General features: G+C 41.6%; 1 protein-coding gene across 1 annotated transcript in view; it reads left to right on the top strand.

The window, feature by feature from the left end:
• Window positions 1-16,904, top strand: part of LOC103180006 (uncharacterized protein C1orf21) — a 64,850-nt gene extending 47,946 nt beyond the window's left edge. The window contains exons 4-6 of the mRNA XM_007895595.2: window positions 5,751-5,827; window positions 13,539-13,599; window positions 15,490-16,904. Of these exons, the coding sequence (XP_007893786.2) occupies window positions 5,751-5,827; window positions 13,539-13,599; window positions 15,490-15,528 (177 nt within the window). The 3' untranslated portion in view covers window positions 15,529-16,904. The remainder of the gene's footprint in view (window positions 1-5,750; window positions 5,828-13,538; window positions 13,600-15,489) is intronic.
• The last annotated feature ends 300 nt before the right edge of the window (window positions 16,905-17,204 follow it).

The raw sequence follows: 17,204 nt of genomic DNA, 5'->3' as shown, positions 1-17,204 counted from the left end.
AAATACAGTTTCACTATACAGGGAGGAAGTGGAACGGGTGGTTTGCAGCACTCTAGCAGGTTCACAATCTTTGATGTATTCACATGATCAGTTCAGATCTCATCCTTCCAGAATACCCACCCTTCCCTCTTCCCATCACAGAATCAAGCTTTTATTTTAAAAACAAGTCCAGGACCTGGCCTCAACCATCCTTCCTGGTAACCTGTTAATCACTCTAAGGATAAAGACATACTTCCTGGTGTCTGTCCTGAAATTGCCCTTTGCAACTTTAAACCTGTGTCCTCTTGTTCTATTATCTCACTGCATCTGAGAGGATTCACATGCGGTGAAGGGAGATTTTTTTAAAACATTGAGAAATAATACGCTGTTGGCAGAAATTTCCATGCAACTGTGTAATGAAAGCTTGGTTGAGACAGGGTCTGCGCTCTCCCCAGCCAGCTGTAAATCTGCCATATTTGTCAGTAGCATCAGATTAACAGCATGCTGTTTGGGTTTAGAATGACCTCTTTTCCATTGGCAGCTGCCAGTGGCTTCTTTCAATCAGCTTTTTGTACATTTTCTATCAAGAACATACAAGCTTCCTTCAGTGCCTCCTTCTGAGCTTTACTTTCTATGGTTCTCTGGGGAACTGAGATTGGGGTATTTTCCCAACAGTGAGCTGGAACCAGCTTGGTTTGACGGGAAACACAGCTTCTTTCTGTTCTGTAATTTATTTGCTTCCTGGTTTAGCTTCCTGACTCCGAATTTAGTCTGATGAATTTCATTAATTCCTATCTGAGGTGTCAGCCTGGCTGAGTCGGTAGCATTCTCACCTCTGAGTCAGAAGTTTGTGAGTTCAATCTGCACGTCGGGAATTTTGAACTCTAGGCTGACACTCCAGTGCGGTGCTGGGGGAGTGCTACATTTTTGGAGGTACCAACTTTGGGTTTTGAGGTTAAACTCGGGTTCAGTCTGCTGTTCAGGCGGACATTAAAAATCCCGTGGCACTATTCGAAAAGAGAAGGGAGGTTCTCCTGGTATCCTGGCCAAAAATCCCCCACATTCACCTCTTGACTGTTTGTGAGACATTGCTGAGTCCAAATTGGCTGCTGCCTTTGCCTACAAATACACAGTCAATGCGCTTTACAGAAACTCAGCGAAGCACTTTTAGAGATTTGGACATGATAAGGTGCTATGTAAAATGCTAGGATATTATTTATGTGACAGTGATGATGTGTAACAATGCTTGTTGATAAGTAAGAATAAATTAGTCTTATTGCCCCCAGGGAAAAAGAGAAAAATATGCAATTTATTATGTAAGTGAAGACCTTCAGACTTGTTGGCTCGCGTGTTATCTGGTTTTCTCGCAGAGTAAGCTACAAATTCCCTTTTATAGTTCACTTTATCTGTTTCCTTTTATTTATCGTCCATCAATAATTTCAAAGCTAGCCTGGAGAATTTTAGAGACCAATAGGTTTGGACGGCAAGCAAAAGTAACAAAAGTTTCCATCCAAAATTAATTGCGTTTCATTTTTCCCCTTCTTTTTGTCAGTTTCAGTTAACAAGCGGATTTGCTTTGAGCAAAATGTGACCATGTCAGAGCTATGTTCTTCTTCCCCCCGCAAACCCCAACCCCAAGTTCGCTCTCTCTTTCTCTTCTTTCTCACTGTGCATCAACTTCAGGATGTGGGGAGAGTGGATCACAGGATGAATGAGGTTGCAAATGGATCTTGTGCAAAACTTCAGAGGAGAGTTTTCTGCTGATCTGCTTTTAAGCCTTGTGATGACAGCTCAGAGGATTGATCACTGGAAGCGTCTACATCGTGCCTCTGTTGTGTGCCATTTTATAAACTCATTGCCTCCTTCCCCCAATGCCCCCCCCCACCACACACACACACATACAAGGCAGACCTTGAACCGCTTTCCCCTCAGAAGCAGAGTTAGTCTGAGTTAATCTCAGTCCCTCCGCCCAGCAGGTTTTGGCCTGCTCCATGTCTCCTGCTCGCCCCTTCATCAGCAGTCGGGCCTTCAGCCTTTCTACCCACAAAATACACAATCAATTCACTTTACAGTATATTCTGTGAAGCATTTTGACATGCCTCAACGACGTGATAAGGAGGTATATCAAATGTAAAGATTATTATAATAATCCACGCCATTTCAAACCTACAGGATTTCTTATAGTTTTATAGCAACTCCAATCCTTACTTTGCCATGTAGTTCGGTTTCCTCACCTCTGGGTTTTTCTGATCAAGGTGCTCGTGCCTGGCTCCATCTAAACACGCCCAGTCACCCAAGACCTGGGTGCTACAGCTCAGTTGATTGGGATGGTATCCGAGAATTCCTTGTTCCGTTTCTCTGCTCTTTGATCTTGCTGGCTGCACCGGTCAAGTGATCGATCTTGTTCCAACTGGCAGGAAATGTTTCATACGTTACTGCTCCCCAACCATCAGGCCAAGCAACTCCATTTGCCTTTGGCCCAGCCTGCGGTACTGGTGTGCAGGTGGTAAAAGGTCATACGTGACAATTAATATCATTCTCCAGACAGCAGCAAGAGAGGTGATTGGCTGATGCATTCTGAATATTTTGGGGGTCGGGAGGAAATCTAGGACAGAATGCAAGCTAGGAATGAACACTCTTCAGTGCTGCATGTGGCTCCTTTGGCGATGTGCAACTACAACTGGAAATCCTATTAGTGGCAGATATTGCCAAAGGCATTGCACGAGATAGAATTTTTCCCCAGTTGTGTTTTCACCCAAGCCAGTCATGTTTCCAAGAGCAATATTGAAGCTGCTAACCTAAACATTGTTGGAATAGGGCCTCAGCCATTGCCTTTGTGCCCTCCAGCAGATGTTCCTTCAGATCCTTTGCCAAAGCTGTCTCTCCAATGCCCCTTTCTAGCACTCTGATGATTCAGTCCCTATCTCTTTGATAGATGGCAGACTATGCTGTTCTCCTCTAACTCTCACCGCGAAGATTCTGCCAAAACACCTCCTTCCAGTCTGCTCTGTCGCTCTGACCGACAGTTTTAATCCCCCACCACATCTGTCAGAACATCAATTGACTGACAGGCTAGTGTAGTGCTGGAGAGCGCTCAATTGTTGAAGATGTTCTTAATTTAATTCTAATTTAATTTAAGTGGGGGTGTTAAGTGCAGGAGAAATAACAATTCGCATTTCTCTCTTTTAACTTTCCTACCGTCTGCATTCACTTGTCTAAACAAATGGGCCTTCCATATTATAATAGCATATAATAATTAATAATCTTCAGCTCTTGTCAAGTCAAAACATCTCAAAGTGCTTGAAAGGGAATTGCTGACACGTGTCGCGACTATGTATTTTGTAGGTGAACACAGCAGCCAGTTTGCACACAGCAATATCTCATAAACAGGCATGAAGTGAATGACCAACTTTATCTGGAGGATTGTTGGGAGAAACTCACTTTCTGTTTTTGAATAGTGCCACGGGATCTTTCACTGGAATAGTGGCACGAGACCTCTGAACAAGCTCGAGCTATTCATTCCCAAATTATTGGTTCGCTTTACCTGCCGACACAAAGCCGGCTCTAAACTACAGGCTCAAATATCAGCTCGTTGTTGGAGCACAAATGCTTGCCAGCTTCAATAAAAGGCGAGGAAGTGCTCACTCCTGTTGACATCTGAAGTACAGTGTCAATTTACCTATTTGATAAAGAACGCCGGTTGCTCAGTTGACAGCACGGGTTAGACCTTTGTCATGGCAGCAAGCATTATTCTGATTTAATTAATTTTAAAGAACATCATTATGATTAATTTAATCTAAGCAAAGGGAATTGGTTGCTGCCTGTTGGACCGCTCGTATACATCCTGTTGTTTGGCTGATACAGAGCCATGTGTTCCTTAGCATCCACCTGATGCTAAGGAACATTCTCCCGACATGAAAGGCGCTGTATCAATATAAGGAGTATTAGCTTAAAATGAAAGAGGGGATTTTTTTTAATCAGGAAAGTAAAACAATGTAGCATTATACTGTAACTGATAATCTGCTTCACAATGGCAAATATATTATCTCCCTTTTACCCAAACCATTGACTGTTGTGATTTGAAAGTGACACTACTTTTTGTCTTGTTTTGTTGTTTCTTCAGCAAAGAGTAGAAATTATCACAGCCGGAGCCACCGGCCGTAACGCCTCCTCACATCAGCTTGCTTCCTCATTATTCTCCCTGTCTTGTGCTCTGGAATAATAAGGGTAGATGACTCCTGATGGTTGATTATCACTTTGCACAAGATTAGCCACTCTGAACGTCTTGTTCTTTCAGCTAGAGGTCACAGAGAGCCTCGCTCACTTTGTGCCCTGCAAATGAACCCGTTTTTAGGAGTTCAGTATCCTTCTGACAAGTTAATCATGTCTTCTGGCAGCTGTAACTCTGGCATAAAACAATGTTGGTTATATTGACCTGCATATCAATGTACTTCTCGAGTACGCAAGCCAATGGTTACTGCAGAATAAGATTTTACTTTGGCTCTTTTCTTTCTTGTGCTTTTAGCCATTGCTTGCTGAGCGATTCACTTTCTGCAAAAATATGGTATGGCTGGATTAGCTGTTCTGAATGGAAAATGATAACAGTAACATTAATCTTTGGATTTGGTATAGCATCTTTCATGTCAGAAGGACGTGTGTGTGTGTGAGACCATTCCTGAGAGAGAGAGAGAAGGATGAGCACCGTGAAGAGGATGGAATAGTATTATTGATATCAGAAATGCAAGGATTATATTTATTTCAAAGCACTTCAAAACATTTATTGTAGAGTGTAGTGACTATATTTTGAAGGTGAAAGTTTCAAGGCCAGGTCTGTGTGTGCGTGAATGTATATGAATCTGTTTCTGTGTCTGTTCTTCAGCCTTCTGTGTGCAATATGTCTTTTAAAGGTTACTACAGCTGTTTCAAAACCTCCACTTTGCCTGTCCAGAAACACTGGCAAAAGCACGTATCTATTCATACGTGGACAATCAAAAAGCTTTAGGTGTGTGCACCAGACCTTCCCTCCAGATTGGTTTCTTCATTTGGTTTGTGCCTCCAATTTCCATGACTGAAGATTGAATTTGCATTTCATTTTTGGACATCTGACAACTGAGAGCAGAACTCCTGCACCACTTCTCCCCAGCAGCAAATGGCCCAAAGTGCATCAGCTGTTGGCACCCAGCCTGGACATTGTGCTGTGATCCTCTACCAATGCCTACGTGATAGCTTACACATCATGATTGTTTGCTTTCGACAATTTAAAGTGCCTGGAATGGGTCGTCAATTGAGAGAAACCGAAATGAGCAGCTTGTTACAATCAACAATTAAAAAAATTCTTTACCACGCCTCCGCTTGGTGTTTCAGTGTAGGTCGGGTACTGGTATGATCTGATTCATTAAAATCACTGTGCTTAAGAAGAACACAGGAAAGCAGAACTGAGAGACAATAAACCCAGACTGCTCTGTATTTATGTTGTCACTATCAGTGAGGAGGAGGGTTCTTGGTGTATTGGAATGAGTTACTCACCATCACTGCTGTGATCCTCTGCTGACTGCTCTGTATTTATGTCCTCACGATCAGTGCGGAAATCTCCTGGTGTGTTAGAATGAGGGGTACTCACCATCAGTGCTGGGTAAACGTGGTTATCATTTCCCCTTGTGATTGAATGGGATCATTCAGGTTAATGGTGTGAAGCCTGTCATTGCATAAATATTGTCGTTGCACAATATTTCTTACTGATTCTTTCTCTGTTGTGGATTTTGTATTTCTAGGACAGGAGTACTTTGCCAAATGTTAAGACTAAACTCAGCAAAGAGGCACCGATACTGACGCAGGCACCGAGAGCAAAGTAAGTACAGCAGCCGCTTTCATTCGTTTTAAGGGCTTTGTTGCTGGTAAGCTCAGAGACCATGTAATGCTAAGGGGATTATGTATTCACGTTTATTTTGAATACTTTTGAAATTGAAAATATTTTTTTCCGCCTCCTACAAGCACCCTTCCCTCAAGGCTTTCAACTCCCATGTTTGGCCTGATTGGGTGTTGGTGTTGTGAGAGTGCATCTATTTGACTGTATGTGACTTCCTGGTGTCTGCCCAATAATAATAATAGTAATAATCCTAATCATAATTGTAATAATAACCCTACTTTGAAGACAGCACCTTCACTTCTGGAGGCCGTTTCAAAGTATATCACAGGATACCCTGTAAAGTGCACTGACTGAGTATTTTGTAGGTGAACGGCGGCCAATTTGCACCCAGCAATGTCCCACAAGCAGTCATGATGTGAATGACATTTATGTTGGAGGATTGTTGGTCAGGACACCAGGAGAAACTCCCTTCTCTTTTTGAATAGCACTGTGGGATCTTTAACGTCCACCTGAACAGGCAGACGGGACCTCAGTTTAACATCTCATCTGAAGGACAGCACATCCAACAATTCAGCATCACTGCGTCCTCTCTGTCTCTCTCTCTCTCCCCCCCACTCCCCAGCATCGGTGTTTCAGCCTAGACTATGTGAGTTGAAAGTCTCAATGTGGGGCATGTACCCACAACCCTCTGTCGTAGAGGTGAACGCTCTACCAGCTGAGCCAGGCTGACGCTCCTAAAATTATGCTTTGACCCTGAACCCATGCCCTCTTGTTCTGCTGCCTCAGTGCATCTAAAAGCCAATTACCCATCGTCAGTGAGCACTGCCGAGGCCAGCTTGTGATTCGTGTCCCTAAAGCAACAGACGGTGTCTTTGAACACTTACATAGACTTCATTTCATAGCTAATTAAATAACTATTCCAATGTTCCATTGTTGCCAGTAATTGCCGAAAAACAAATCCACAGCACTTCAATGGTGGCATCGATGGGAAGCTTGTTCATAGGGGAGCCATGCTGTGTACCAATAGTATGTAAAACTACACGCTGACTGACTTGGGGCTTGACATTGAAAAGGGATCCCCACTGTGTGTTCTTTATGTGCCGTACAAAAGAATTTTGAGCTATAATTTTAATATGTATTTGAAAAAGATATCTAATGCACAGGACTCCATCTAGTGGCTGCTCTGTCTTGAATGGTTTGCTCTCTTGCAGTGGGATATCAAGTATAATGGCATCATTCAAATGCTTCTATTTCAAGTCGTAAATGTCTGGTGTATATCAATAGTCCATTAGGCTCCCCCACTCTCTGTATTCAATGTACCGTAGAACTGAAGTCAGGTGTCAGCCTGGCTCAGGTAGCACTCTCACCTCTGTGTCAGGAGATTTTGGGTTCAAGCTCCACATCGGGACTTTGAATACACAGGGTCTAAGCTGAATCTCCAATGCTGGAAGAGGGAAGAGCGCTGCATTATCCGTCCTTCAGATGAGACATTAAACCGAGGTCTCATCTGCCTGGTCAGGTAGACATTAAAGATCCCCTGGAACACTATTCAGAAATAGAAAGGCGTTTCTCCCAGTGTCCTGACCAATGAAACAAGTACAATGCACATTCAGTGAACTAGAGAGAAGCAGAATAAACATTATAGAGTTGGAAAACTTTTTAAGAGACTGTACTGTGAATTTGGGATCCAAGTTTTTAAACCAAAAGACATTTAGGCTGAAATAGGGATGTTAATCAGTTTGTGGTAAAAAGAGAGACTTGCATTCTGTACGTTGGAGAATTCAAGGTCTGGAATGAGAGGTAAAGGTTCAAGCATTTATCGATTGCAGACAAACTTGGGAGCGATCCTTATTCAAGTCTGGAGCCCATTCATTCATGCATTATGGTATTGCAATTTCAAGTTAGAACGGACTCTGGTCTACCACTGGGAAACCCCAAGATTAAACAGCTATATTCACTAAACACGATGCAATAGAGGATTCATAATTTATGTTTCTGCTATGTAACTCAGGATGTAATTTCCGCATTGCAAAGTATATGAGCTCTCATCAGCCAGTGTCCCCCAGTCATGTGAATACCAAGGCCCAGCTTAAAAATTGCTTATCCATTGCCCTTCATTTTCATCTGTGTCAGTCTGGCTCAGTTGATAGAACTCAGGCCTCTGAGTCAGAAGGTTGTGGGTTAAAGACTCATGGGGTCGTGGTGCTTTGTCAGTGGAGTCCTGTAGCTCAGTGGTTAGTGCACTCGCTTTGCAAGCGAGAGACCTGGATTCGATTCCCAGCAGGGTGAAACCATGGGCAAGTTTCCTTACTCCACATGCCTGATAATAATCCCTCAAGAAAAAAACAATAATAAATTGGTCATTTCAATCCACGGCAGTTTGTGGGAGACTGTTGTGCACAAATGGCTGCTGCATTTCGCCCGCAAATATACAGTCAATTCTGTGAAGCGCTGTGAGCCGTCTAGAAGACGTGGAAAGTGCTATATCAAATTCAAGGATTACTATTACTTGTCAAAGGTATTGTCCTTCAGGTGAGACATTAAACCGAGGTCCGTCTGCTTGTTTTAAGTGGACGTTAAAAAACACAGTGAGATTGGGTAGGCAGCTCAATGATCTTCAATGGTATAGTATTCATAACTCTCTGCAAAGATATTGTTACAGCTCTGGTCCAGGCAAACATACACAGGATTTTAATGCATAATAATCCTTGTATCTGATATAGCACTTTATCACGTTGTTGAGATGTCTCAAAGCATTGCACAGAATTTTACCGTAATGTGTAACGACTCGCAATTTGTAGGCAAATGCGGCAGCCCGTTTGCGCAGAACAATGTCCCCAGCCAACCATGGAGTGAATGAACAATTTTACCTGTTGATTTGGTAGTAAAATAAATCTCCGCTTAAGATGGAGGCTGATTTCTATCGCTGCTGATATTATTTCTATCAAGTGGAAATAAGAGTTGCTTTATTTGAACACAGATTCATGTGATCAAACCTGCCTTGCTATAACCCATCCCTCCCAATTTTTTAAAAATAGTTAAATTTAGAGCATGCCAAAATGAAAAGGAAAACAAAGGTTAACCAACAGCACAACATTATGTTTAACACACCTGTTCCTGTGGTCTGCAAGTTAATGACAGCATTGTTGAGTACAAATTACAGTCATTTAACTGACAAAGGAGTAGATTTAGCTGATGGAAGCCTCTGTGGACTGTTAATATTATTAACGTTGATGGAAGAAGCATTGGATTATAGTTTAGCAGCTGCTAGTTTATTTAAAAAAAACAAGACCACACAGTAAATCAGTGGGCATAAATATAATGATCCTTGCATTTGATATAGCGCTTTTCACGTCTTCTAGATATCTCAAAGCGCTTCACAGAATATACTGTAAAGTGAATTGTTTGTATATTTGTATATGTCTATACAATGCCAATTAACCATATAACATTCTATATAATTTGAAGTAATGATTCCCTCCCCAGCACCCATCTTTAAGCAAGTCTTCCCGCCAAATTACGTAAATGAATCGGGGTTGCTCATGCCAAAAGCTGTTGTTAATTTAAGTACCACTGAATTAACCACGGTGGTTAATTTAACCAAGTGACAAGAAGGCAATGGTTTAGTATGATCTTTCCCCACACAGGGTTTTGCATGTATCACAGGAATTATTCCTTGTCAAGCTAGGAAAGTAATAAAGTCATATTAATCCTCGAATTTGATTTTCCCCTTTTTTACATCATGAAGATTTACTGTATTGGATAGTGAATATGTGTTTGGTGGGCGAATGCGGCAGACAGTTTGCATACAGCAATGTCCCACAAACAGCCATGGAGATGGTGACCAATGTTATCTGGGGGATTGTTGGACACAATACTGAGAGAAACACCCTTCTCTTTTTGAGTCGTGCTAACGTCCACCCTAGATGGCAGGCAGTCTTTAGCTTAACATTTGATCTGATGGACAGCACCTCAGACAATACAGCGCTCCCCCAGTACTGCATTGAAGTCTAAGCTTAGACTGTGAGCTCCCGACATGGGGCTTGAATCCACAACATTCTGACTCCGGAGTAGTACCAGCTGAGCCAGGCTGATATCTTTGATAAAAGGTGCAGAAGCCAAATGTAGAAAAATGACTCAGGGAAGGAGACACAGAATAAGAATGCAGTGGAGCGTTGTGGTGAATTCAGAGTACTTGAACCCTTTAGTTATGCACAATGCCATAACACAGCCGCAGTGTGGAATTTCCTCTTCTCATGGCTTCTCTGAGTGAGACTGCTAATTTAAAAGCAATTGATGTCAAATTATAGAGGTTTGTGCTGTTCACTCAGGCAAAAGTCTTTCTGCTGTCTATCAGCCTTGGCTGAACTCAAACCGAGGTCCCCAGATGTGAATCAACAGTGTTGCAATTCAATGGACTATTCCGAGATTCCATGATGTTCATGTTTTGATACTTTGCTCAGACTGAAGACTGAGCCATCATCCATCCATACTGGAGTTCTGTTCTGTCTGAGATCAAGTGGGTGAACAGCTTCCTCAACGGGATCTTAGTTGCGACCAAGAGAAATATTGGAAGATGAGTTGTCTTACGTGAAAGATGTGGTGTTAACACAAGTTGTTGTTGTTGCTCCCGACATGGGAATGCTTGATTCAGACCCTGAGTGCAAAAGAAATCTCCATTTCTTTAGATCAATCAAATGAATGAACAAAAAAAATGATCAGACAATTTGATAATCTATAATACTCATTTTTTTACCAAGCGGGATTTACAGTGCAGAGCAAAGATACAATTGTAATTGTCTCATAAATTTATTATCATTGTTCAGCAACCAGATGAGCTGGAAGAGTATCCATTAGTAACCCACAGCTCTGTCTATTTAAGATTGAAAGGATCATTTTCTTCTGTAAGGATATTTGATTATATATCCTAAAATCTGACATTTTGCCAGCGTCCTGCTCGCTTGCCATTGTTCTGCATGGATTGAAACAAAGAATTACAGCCAGAATTAACATTGCTTTGCATACTCCAATTTTCCTCTGTTCTATATCTTTTCAAAGCATCTTATTGCTGTTTGCAAAAATGAAGTGTGGAGTATTGAGAACTACAATTAGATCAATAATATGAAAATGATAACCCTTCCATTAGATGTAGCGCCTTTCACATCGGAGGACGTCTCAAAGCACTTCACAAAATATACTGTAAAGTGAAGTGACTGTGTGTTTGCAGATGCAGGTAATTCAGCTACCTGGCAGAATTGGTAGTGTAGCCACTACATTTGACTGTGAGGCACTTGGATGTTATAGGTACTATATCAAATGCAAGCACTATTATTAATCTACAATCTGGAATGAGATTACTGCCTATTAGTCACTTCCGTTTGCCCACTCTGCCTTGCTTAGCGTTTAAGAAGTAGTCTTACTCTCGCCTAATCATCTCTGCTTTTCACATCAAAACATATTTATTCAAAAGACATTTGCGAGTGACCTGGGCCCTCATAGTGGTTCTGTATTCAAGCCAAAATCAGGACGTGCTCTGTTAAATTATTTGCTGATTACCGATCAGAAAAACCATCTGTCTTTGAAGCCCGCTCACAAGCACTGAGCCAAAGGCAACTGTGCAGAACAGCTGTAAGTCCCTAAAGTGGAAAAAGTGGAGTAGAGGTTTTGTTCTGTTGTTTTGGAAATATGAAGAGAAGGAAAGACAATGGGAGTCCATCTCATGCTCACTGCTAAATATAACCATCCTCTTGCAGACAAAACATTGCTGTTTGAGGATTCAGTGTGAGATAGACCAATATTATAAGCTTTGTTTCCTGTCAAACTGCTTCCTGAATTCCTAATGAAAGGATTAACATAGCAGTGTTAAACCAACCGTTTGTTTTCAGTATTGGGCGTTGCTTTGCCTGGATTTGATCCCGATCGGAATCACTTTCCATCTTAAATTGGATGAATATAAATATCTTTATTTTATCAGGGTTTAATGCAAAATGAGGAGCAAGACCTCTGGCTCAGTGCCAGGGTGTAACACATTCTCTTGTCTCAGCTTCATTTACAGAGCATGCAGTAATTACTGGATCCAATAACACTGTGGGTTGAAGAATCGTAGATTGCAGCATAGAAGGAGTCCATTTCTATTCATTTTGCCGTACTTCGAATAAGACATTAAACCGAGGTCTCGTCTGTCTGTTCAAGTGGATGTTAAGGATCACATGGTGCTACTCGAAAAGAAATGTGAATTTCTCTTTCCCAGTGTCCTAGTCAGCAGTGCCCCACATAAAATGAGTCAGTCACTCTCTGTGCTGTTTGTAGAACATTGTTGTGCGCAAATTGACTTCCATGTTCACCTTCAAAATACACAACCACTACAATCTACAGTAAATCCTGTGGGGCGTTTTGAGACGTCCTCACGATGTGAAAGGCGCAAAATCGAAGGATAATTAGCACTTTATTGCTTTCCCAGCTTTCCACAGAACACGGAGATTCTGTGTAAATTAATAAAAACAGGTCTATTAACAACATATGTGGTGTAGGTTCTGTTCTGTTCCCACTTCCGATTTATTGTGCTGCAGGGCTGCAACAACCACAACAAAATTATATTTGTATAGCGCCTTTCACGTCGGGAGGACGTCCCAAGGCGTCCCAAGGGCGTTCTCTTTAATATAGTTTGAATCCAGGCCAAGTTGATTTTTGAGAGAAATGCCCCTCGGCATTCTTTCTGCTGAGATGCCTTCCACCCACTGTATATGGGGAGGTGGGGACAGCAGCTGAACTAACCCCAGTTCCCCTCGTATATCACCTCGTTCTCTGTGCTTCCTTGAAGACTGCGGAGTGTGCGCAAGTGCCTCTAACTGTTTGTGGTGTGTGTGTGTGTTCCCAACACTGGATCAAACTCCTGCTCACTCAACTCATTAACTGCCACACTCGCTTTACTTCACGTCCATTACACTCCGTGGAGAGCAGTGCTTCTCTCCAACTGCAACATCCTATTAGCTGGTAGATAGGTTTTGGGGTTGGGAGGCTGAACCCCCTTTGGTCCTAGCCACCCGCCACCTAGGTGTCTCTTGAGATTGTCAGAATTGATTCAGTCACCGGCTCTGATCAGTTCGTGCCATCATTGAGCTTCCATCATTTATAAGAATGTTTAGAGACACTGCAAGTTGATCATGGCTCTTTGAGTCTCGAGTTTAATTATGGTGTCTGTTTGTACTGTGGAGAAATTGATTTAAATACGATCGATATCTGCATTGGAGAAGCATGGGTTTAAATAGACAAGATTTATAATAATCCTTTCATTTGCTATACAGCACCTTATGGCATCATCAGGATGTCGCAAAGCACTTCACAGGATTTACTGTAAAGTGTTGTGTAATTTGTAGACAAACTGGCTGCTAATTTGCACACAACAATGACCCACAAACAGCCAGGAATAGAACGCTCATTTTTTTATCTGGAGGATTGTTGGCTAGGAGACCGGGAGAAAGAAATTCCCGTCTCTGTTCAAGTATTTCGTTGGATTCTTTAACGTCCATCTGAACAGACAGATGTGGCAAAGAGGGAGGAAAGCAATACTTGATCAGAGCTCAGATTGTTAATTATTGATTATTGTCGTTCTATTATTAATTATCAGATGATTGTTCGGCTCTCACCTCTCACTGTACACTTGTTAATGTTTTGAAATATTGTTCATTTCCAGCATTCATACTTCAGACAGTCAACAGGAGTTCTTCAGGATGTTGGATGAGAAAATCGAAAGGGTAAGATTTCATACTGATTTTAAAAAAAAGCTCTCTTTTGGAAACCTGATCAACTGTTAACTTTGAATGAGTTTTGAAGTTAAGCCTTTCAAAAATCATTAAAAGCACAGATCGTTAAGCAGATGATCCATTAACTACTCATCTTAGGTTAGTAACTGAATAATCAGTGGTGTTCTGGCTGATAGTGCTCTAAAGTGCAGTACTGAAGGGTCTGTATGTCAAGGCAGAAGATAACACTGTGGTGGTAAAGTCTAATTTATAGGCTGAGTTCAAGCACACCAGCTGTGTATAGCAGAAATAAATATAGCCTTAGTTTCATGCTGGCTTAAGTTGTTGCCATTGTATATGTAACTGATACAATTTAAGGCTGGGACACTATGGTTACATATGTTCCAGTTGATGGCTTTTCTCTTTATTTTTCGGCCCATTTTTACAGTCAGTATCACGTAGCAATGAAATCGCTCCTGCTTTGCTTCTCCCATGTGTGATCTTTTTGTTGAGAGAATGTCCCGACAGCAATTAACGGATGATGGTTAAAGGATGCAATGTGCTGTTAAACGGTACCTCACGTCACAAGTGACAAATGAATTATGTTCGAACAGAAATAGAGAAATTAATGAGTCCCAACTGATGATACTCCCACCTCAGTAAAACAGCCTGGAACCTGCATTACTGAATATGACAAACCATTTCACATATCCCATTTTAGCTGACTAGAATCTAGCTATCAGGAAAAATAATAGTGGTAAAAGAAAAGTGAGGGCAATATTGGTTTAGAATTTTTGAACTTGAATGAACACTGTCTGGCTGCTGAGTGGAACCCTCTTAAAAAGCAGGAGAAATTTCATTGGAGTAGTATTTCTGCGCAAAAAGAAAAAAAGTGCTGGTTTGCTTCAGAAATTCTTGCCGTGCCTCTTGGTCTCTCTGTGATGAGCAGGTATATGAGACTGGATTGGTGTGGTTTACTCTCTTGTTTAAGGGAAGATCACGTCAATTGTAGGGAGGCTGCTTAGAAACATCGAATCTGCACTGGAGAAGGAGGCCATTCGGCCCATTGAGCCTGCCCATTGATCACACTGCCCAGCCTTATTCCCATACCCCTTCAAGCCCCTATCTTGAAGACATAATGAGCGATGCTGTTGTGGAACATTGAGAAAAGCTGGAACAGATGAGAGATGCTCAGCACTGTTTTGTGAAGGTAGTACCAGGTCGGACTAAATTGATTGAATTCTTTCAAGAGGTAACGGGATTGTGGATGAAGCGAGATGTGATACTATGCTGCTTATTTGGATTTTAGGAAGGCGTTCGATAAGGTTCCACATAAGAGATTCATGTCCTGAATTATGGAATAAGTGGAAAGCTAGATAGCAAAGTGAATGGAAAAAAGGTTTAATGACTGGTGGCAGGGAACAAAAATCAAGGGATGTTTTTCCGATTGGCGGAGAGTAGTTAATGGTGTACACCAGCGATCTCTCTGATTCTCTATATTATATTTCTCTCTCTCTATATATAATATATATAACTGAAAAACAAGTGGGTGTGGATTCTATTCAGTGTTACTCCTTTGACAAGGTTGGCCATAAATGGGATTTCCCATTACAGACACGCTTCACCAAAAATGTCTGTAACACTGATTGAAATTTATACTCTGGGGTCTTTTATCATGTAAATTTCAGAATGAACTCCCATTCTAAAGTGAATTGACTGCATGCAAACATCACAACCAGACATGGTCCTGGATTTAAATACAGCATAGTCATTTGCTCAATTACTTGTATGTTGATGTCAATTAAATACTTTGAATATGACCTGGTTTGGGGTATTAAATGAAGTGTATTTTTGTTATTGAAATAGAGAGGATTAATGTATTTGTATATGTTATCTTTTTAGGGCCGAGACTATTGTTCAGAAGAAGAGGATGTTACATAGTGCCAATCCCCGTCACACAACGTATGACGACCACTGTGTAAATAGACTGAAGCCAGAACCAGTATGTTCAAGTGACTGCAAAAGGCATTACATTGGAAGGTGGAAGCCTTTTGGCATTGCGTGTTATGAGACTTACTCCTCCTTTAGGATGAACATGCAAGCAACGCTGAGGACTATCAATCAACTTTCTCTTTGCTGCTAAATCATTTCCTTTTGCATTTTCCACTTTTCTTGCCCCGCAAGTTCCCAACTCTGAATGTTGCCTCTAACTTCGAAGAAGGTTGCCGACATCGTTAATGGGAAGTGTGTCCGGAAAAGGCCGTGTGGTTGGCTTTATATTGCAGTCCGTGATCTTGAGACACAAGCTTTTCTCCGATAAACTTATGAGCCTGTGAAAGACTTCTGTCAGATCTTGTGATTTTCAGTTTGATCCTACCGTAGAACACTACTTGTTCTTAATTTGTTCTTCAATCGTGTCTGGAGACAGTGAATGGATGAAATGTGTAACCAGCATTCAAAGGGCATGTTGCTTTCTACGAGGACACTCGTGTCCAATAAACCCAACACGGGGGGACACCAATGCACGATAGAAAACATTTACTCTTTCTGTTGGAACTGACGAGCACCGATCCTGCCCCGAAACAATAAAACTTACTGTTCCAGGCGCTGGGTGACATGGTTGCTAGTAGCAGATAATGGTGTTCCCAATGACGTTTCGAATTTTTTTTTCTATTAATAAAAAACATTGTAGTTTCTCCCTTGTGTTATGTTGCTTTTCATCTCGGGATCATGGAGTTGCTATCGGGTAGGATGATGGAGAGGTGTTTCTGTTTGATAGGATTCTGCGACGCTGACCTCAATGGATCACACAAGCAACCTGACAACAGCGATGAGGCGGGACTTCTGTGGACACTTTGGAAACATTGGGATATCCGTCAGCGATCTAAATACAGGTGGGGAATCGTCTTGCTGAATTAGTCAATCCAGCTGAAAGGTTAGGAAGACAGACGTATAATAATCAATGCAAGAACAAACAAAACATCTAATAGTTACCACGTGCCCCGACAAAGGGCTTTCAGCACCTTTGGAAGGTTTGTAAGCCTTCATTGCCGGAGTTTGAACATAGCCTGAGGCTCTTGTTTTCTGACCAGGGACCAGTCAGGTTCAATCAGTGTCTGTCATTGCTTAAGATGCCCAATATTTGGATTTTCTGCAGTGAGGAAGTTGGTCCGTGTATGTCAGTTAAATGCTTAGAGTGAAGTCAGCTTGTGCTGTCTCCTCCACTGAAGTTATCGCCTTCAATTCCAATCCCTTGCTTTCCTCCCATTCCTGTTTTACATTGTTTTATAATAACAATAAATAATCCTTGCATTTGATATAACGCCTTATCATGTCGTTGAGACGTCTCAAAGCACTTCACAGAATATACTGCAAAGTGATGCATTTTGTGGGCTAAACACAGCAGCTAATTGCATACAGCCCAGCCTTTCAAGCCTTGCACTGTACTGTAACCTCTTATCCCTTATTACATTATTTTTGTGAATGTATACTGTGTTAACTCCGTAGCTCTCATGTCTTTTTTTTAATATAATGATATGGCTAGAACTGCACACCGTATCCTCGCTGTGACCTAACCAATATACATAATCTGTGCCTTCGATATTGTATCTTAGCAC

This window comes from Callorhinchus milii, unplaced genomic scaffold (genome assembly GCF_018977255.1).
Source record: "Callorhinchus milii isolate IMCB2004 unplaced genomic scaffold, IMCB_Cmil_1.0 Scaffold5, whole genome shotgun sequence".
Classification (NCBI taxonomy): domain Eukaryota; kingdom Metazoa; phylum Chordata; class Chondrichthyes; order Chimaeriformes; family Callorhinchidae; genus Callorhinchus; species Callorhinchus milii.
The sequence above is the reverse complement of the archived record's forward strand: the minus strand, read 5'-3'. Positions and strand labels throughout refer to the sequence as shown.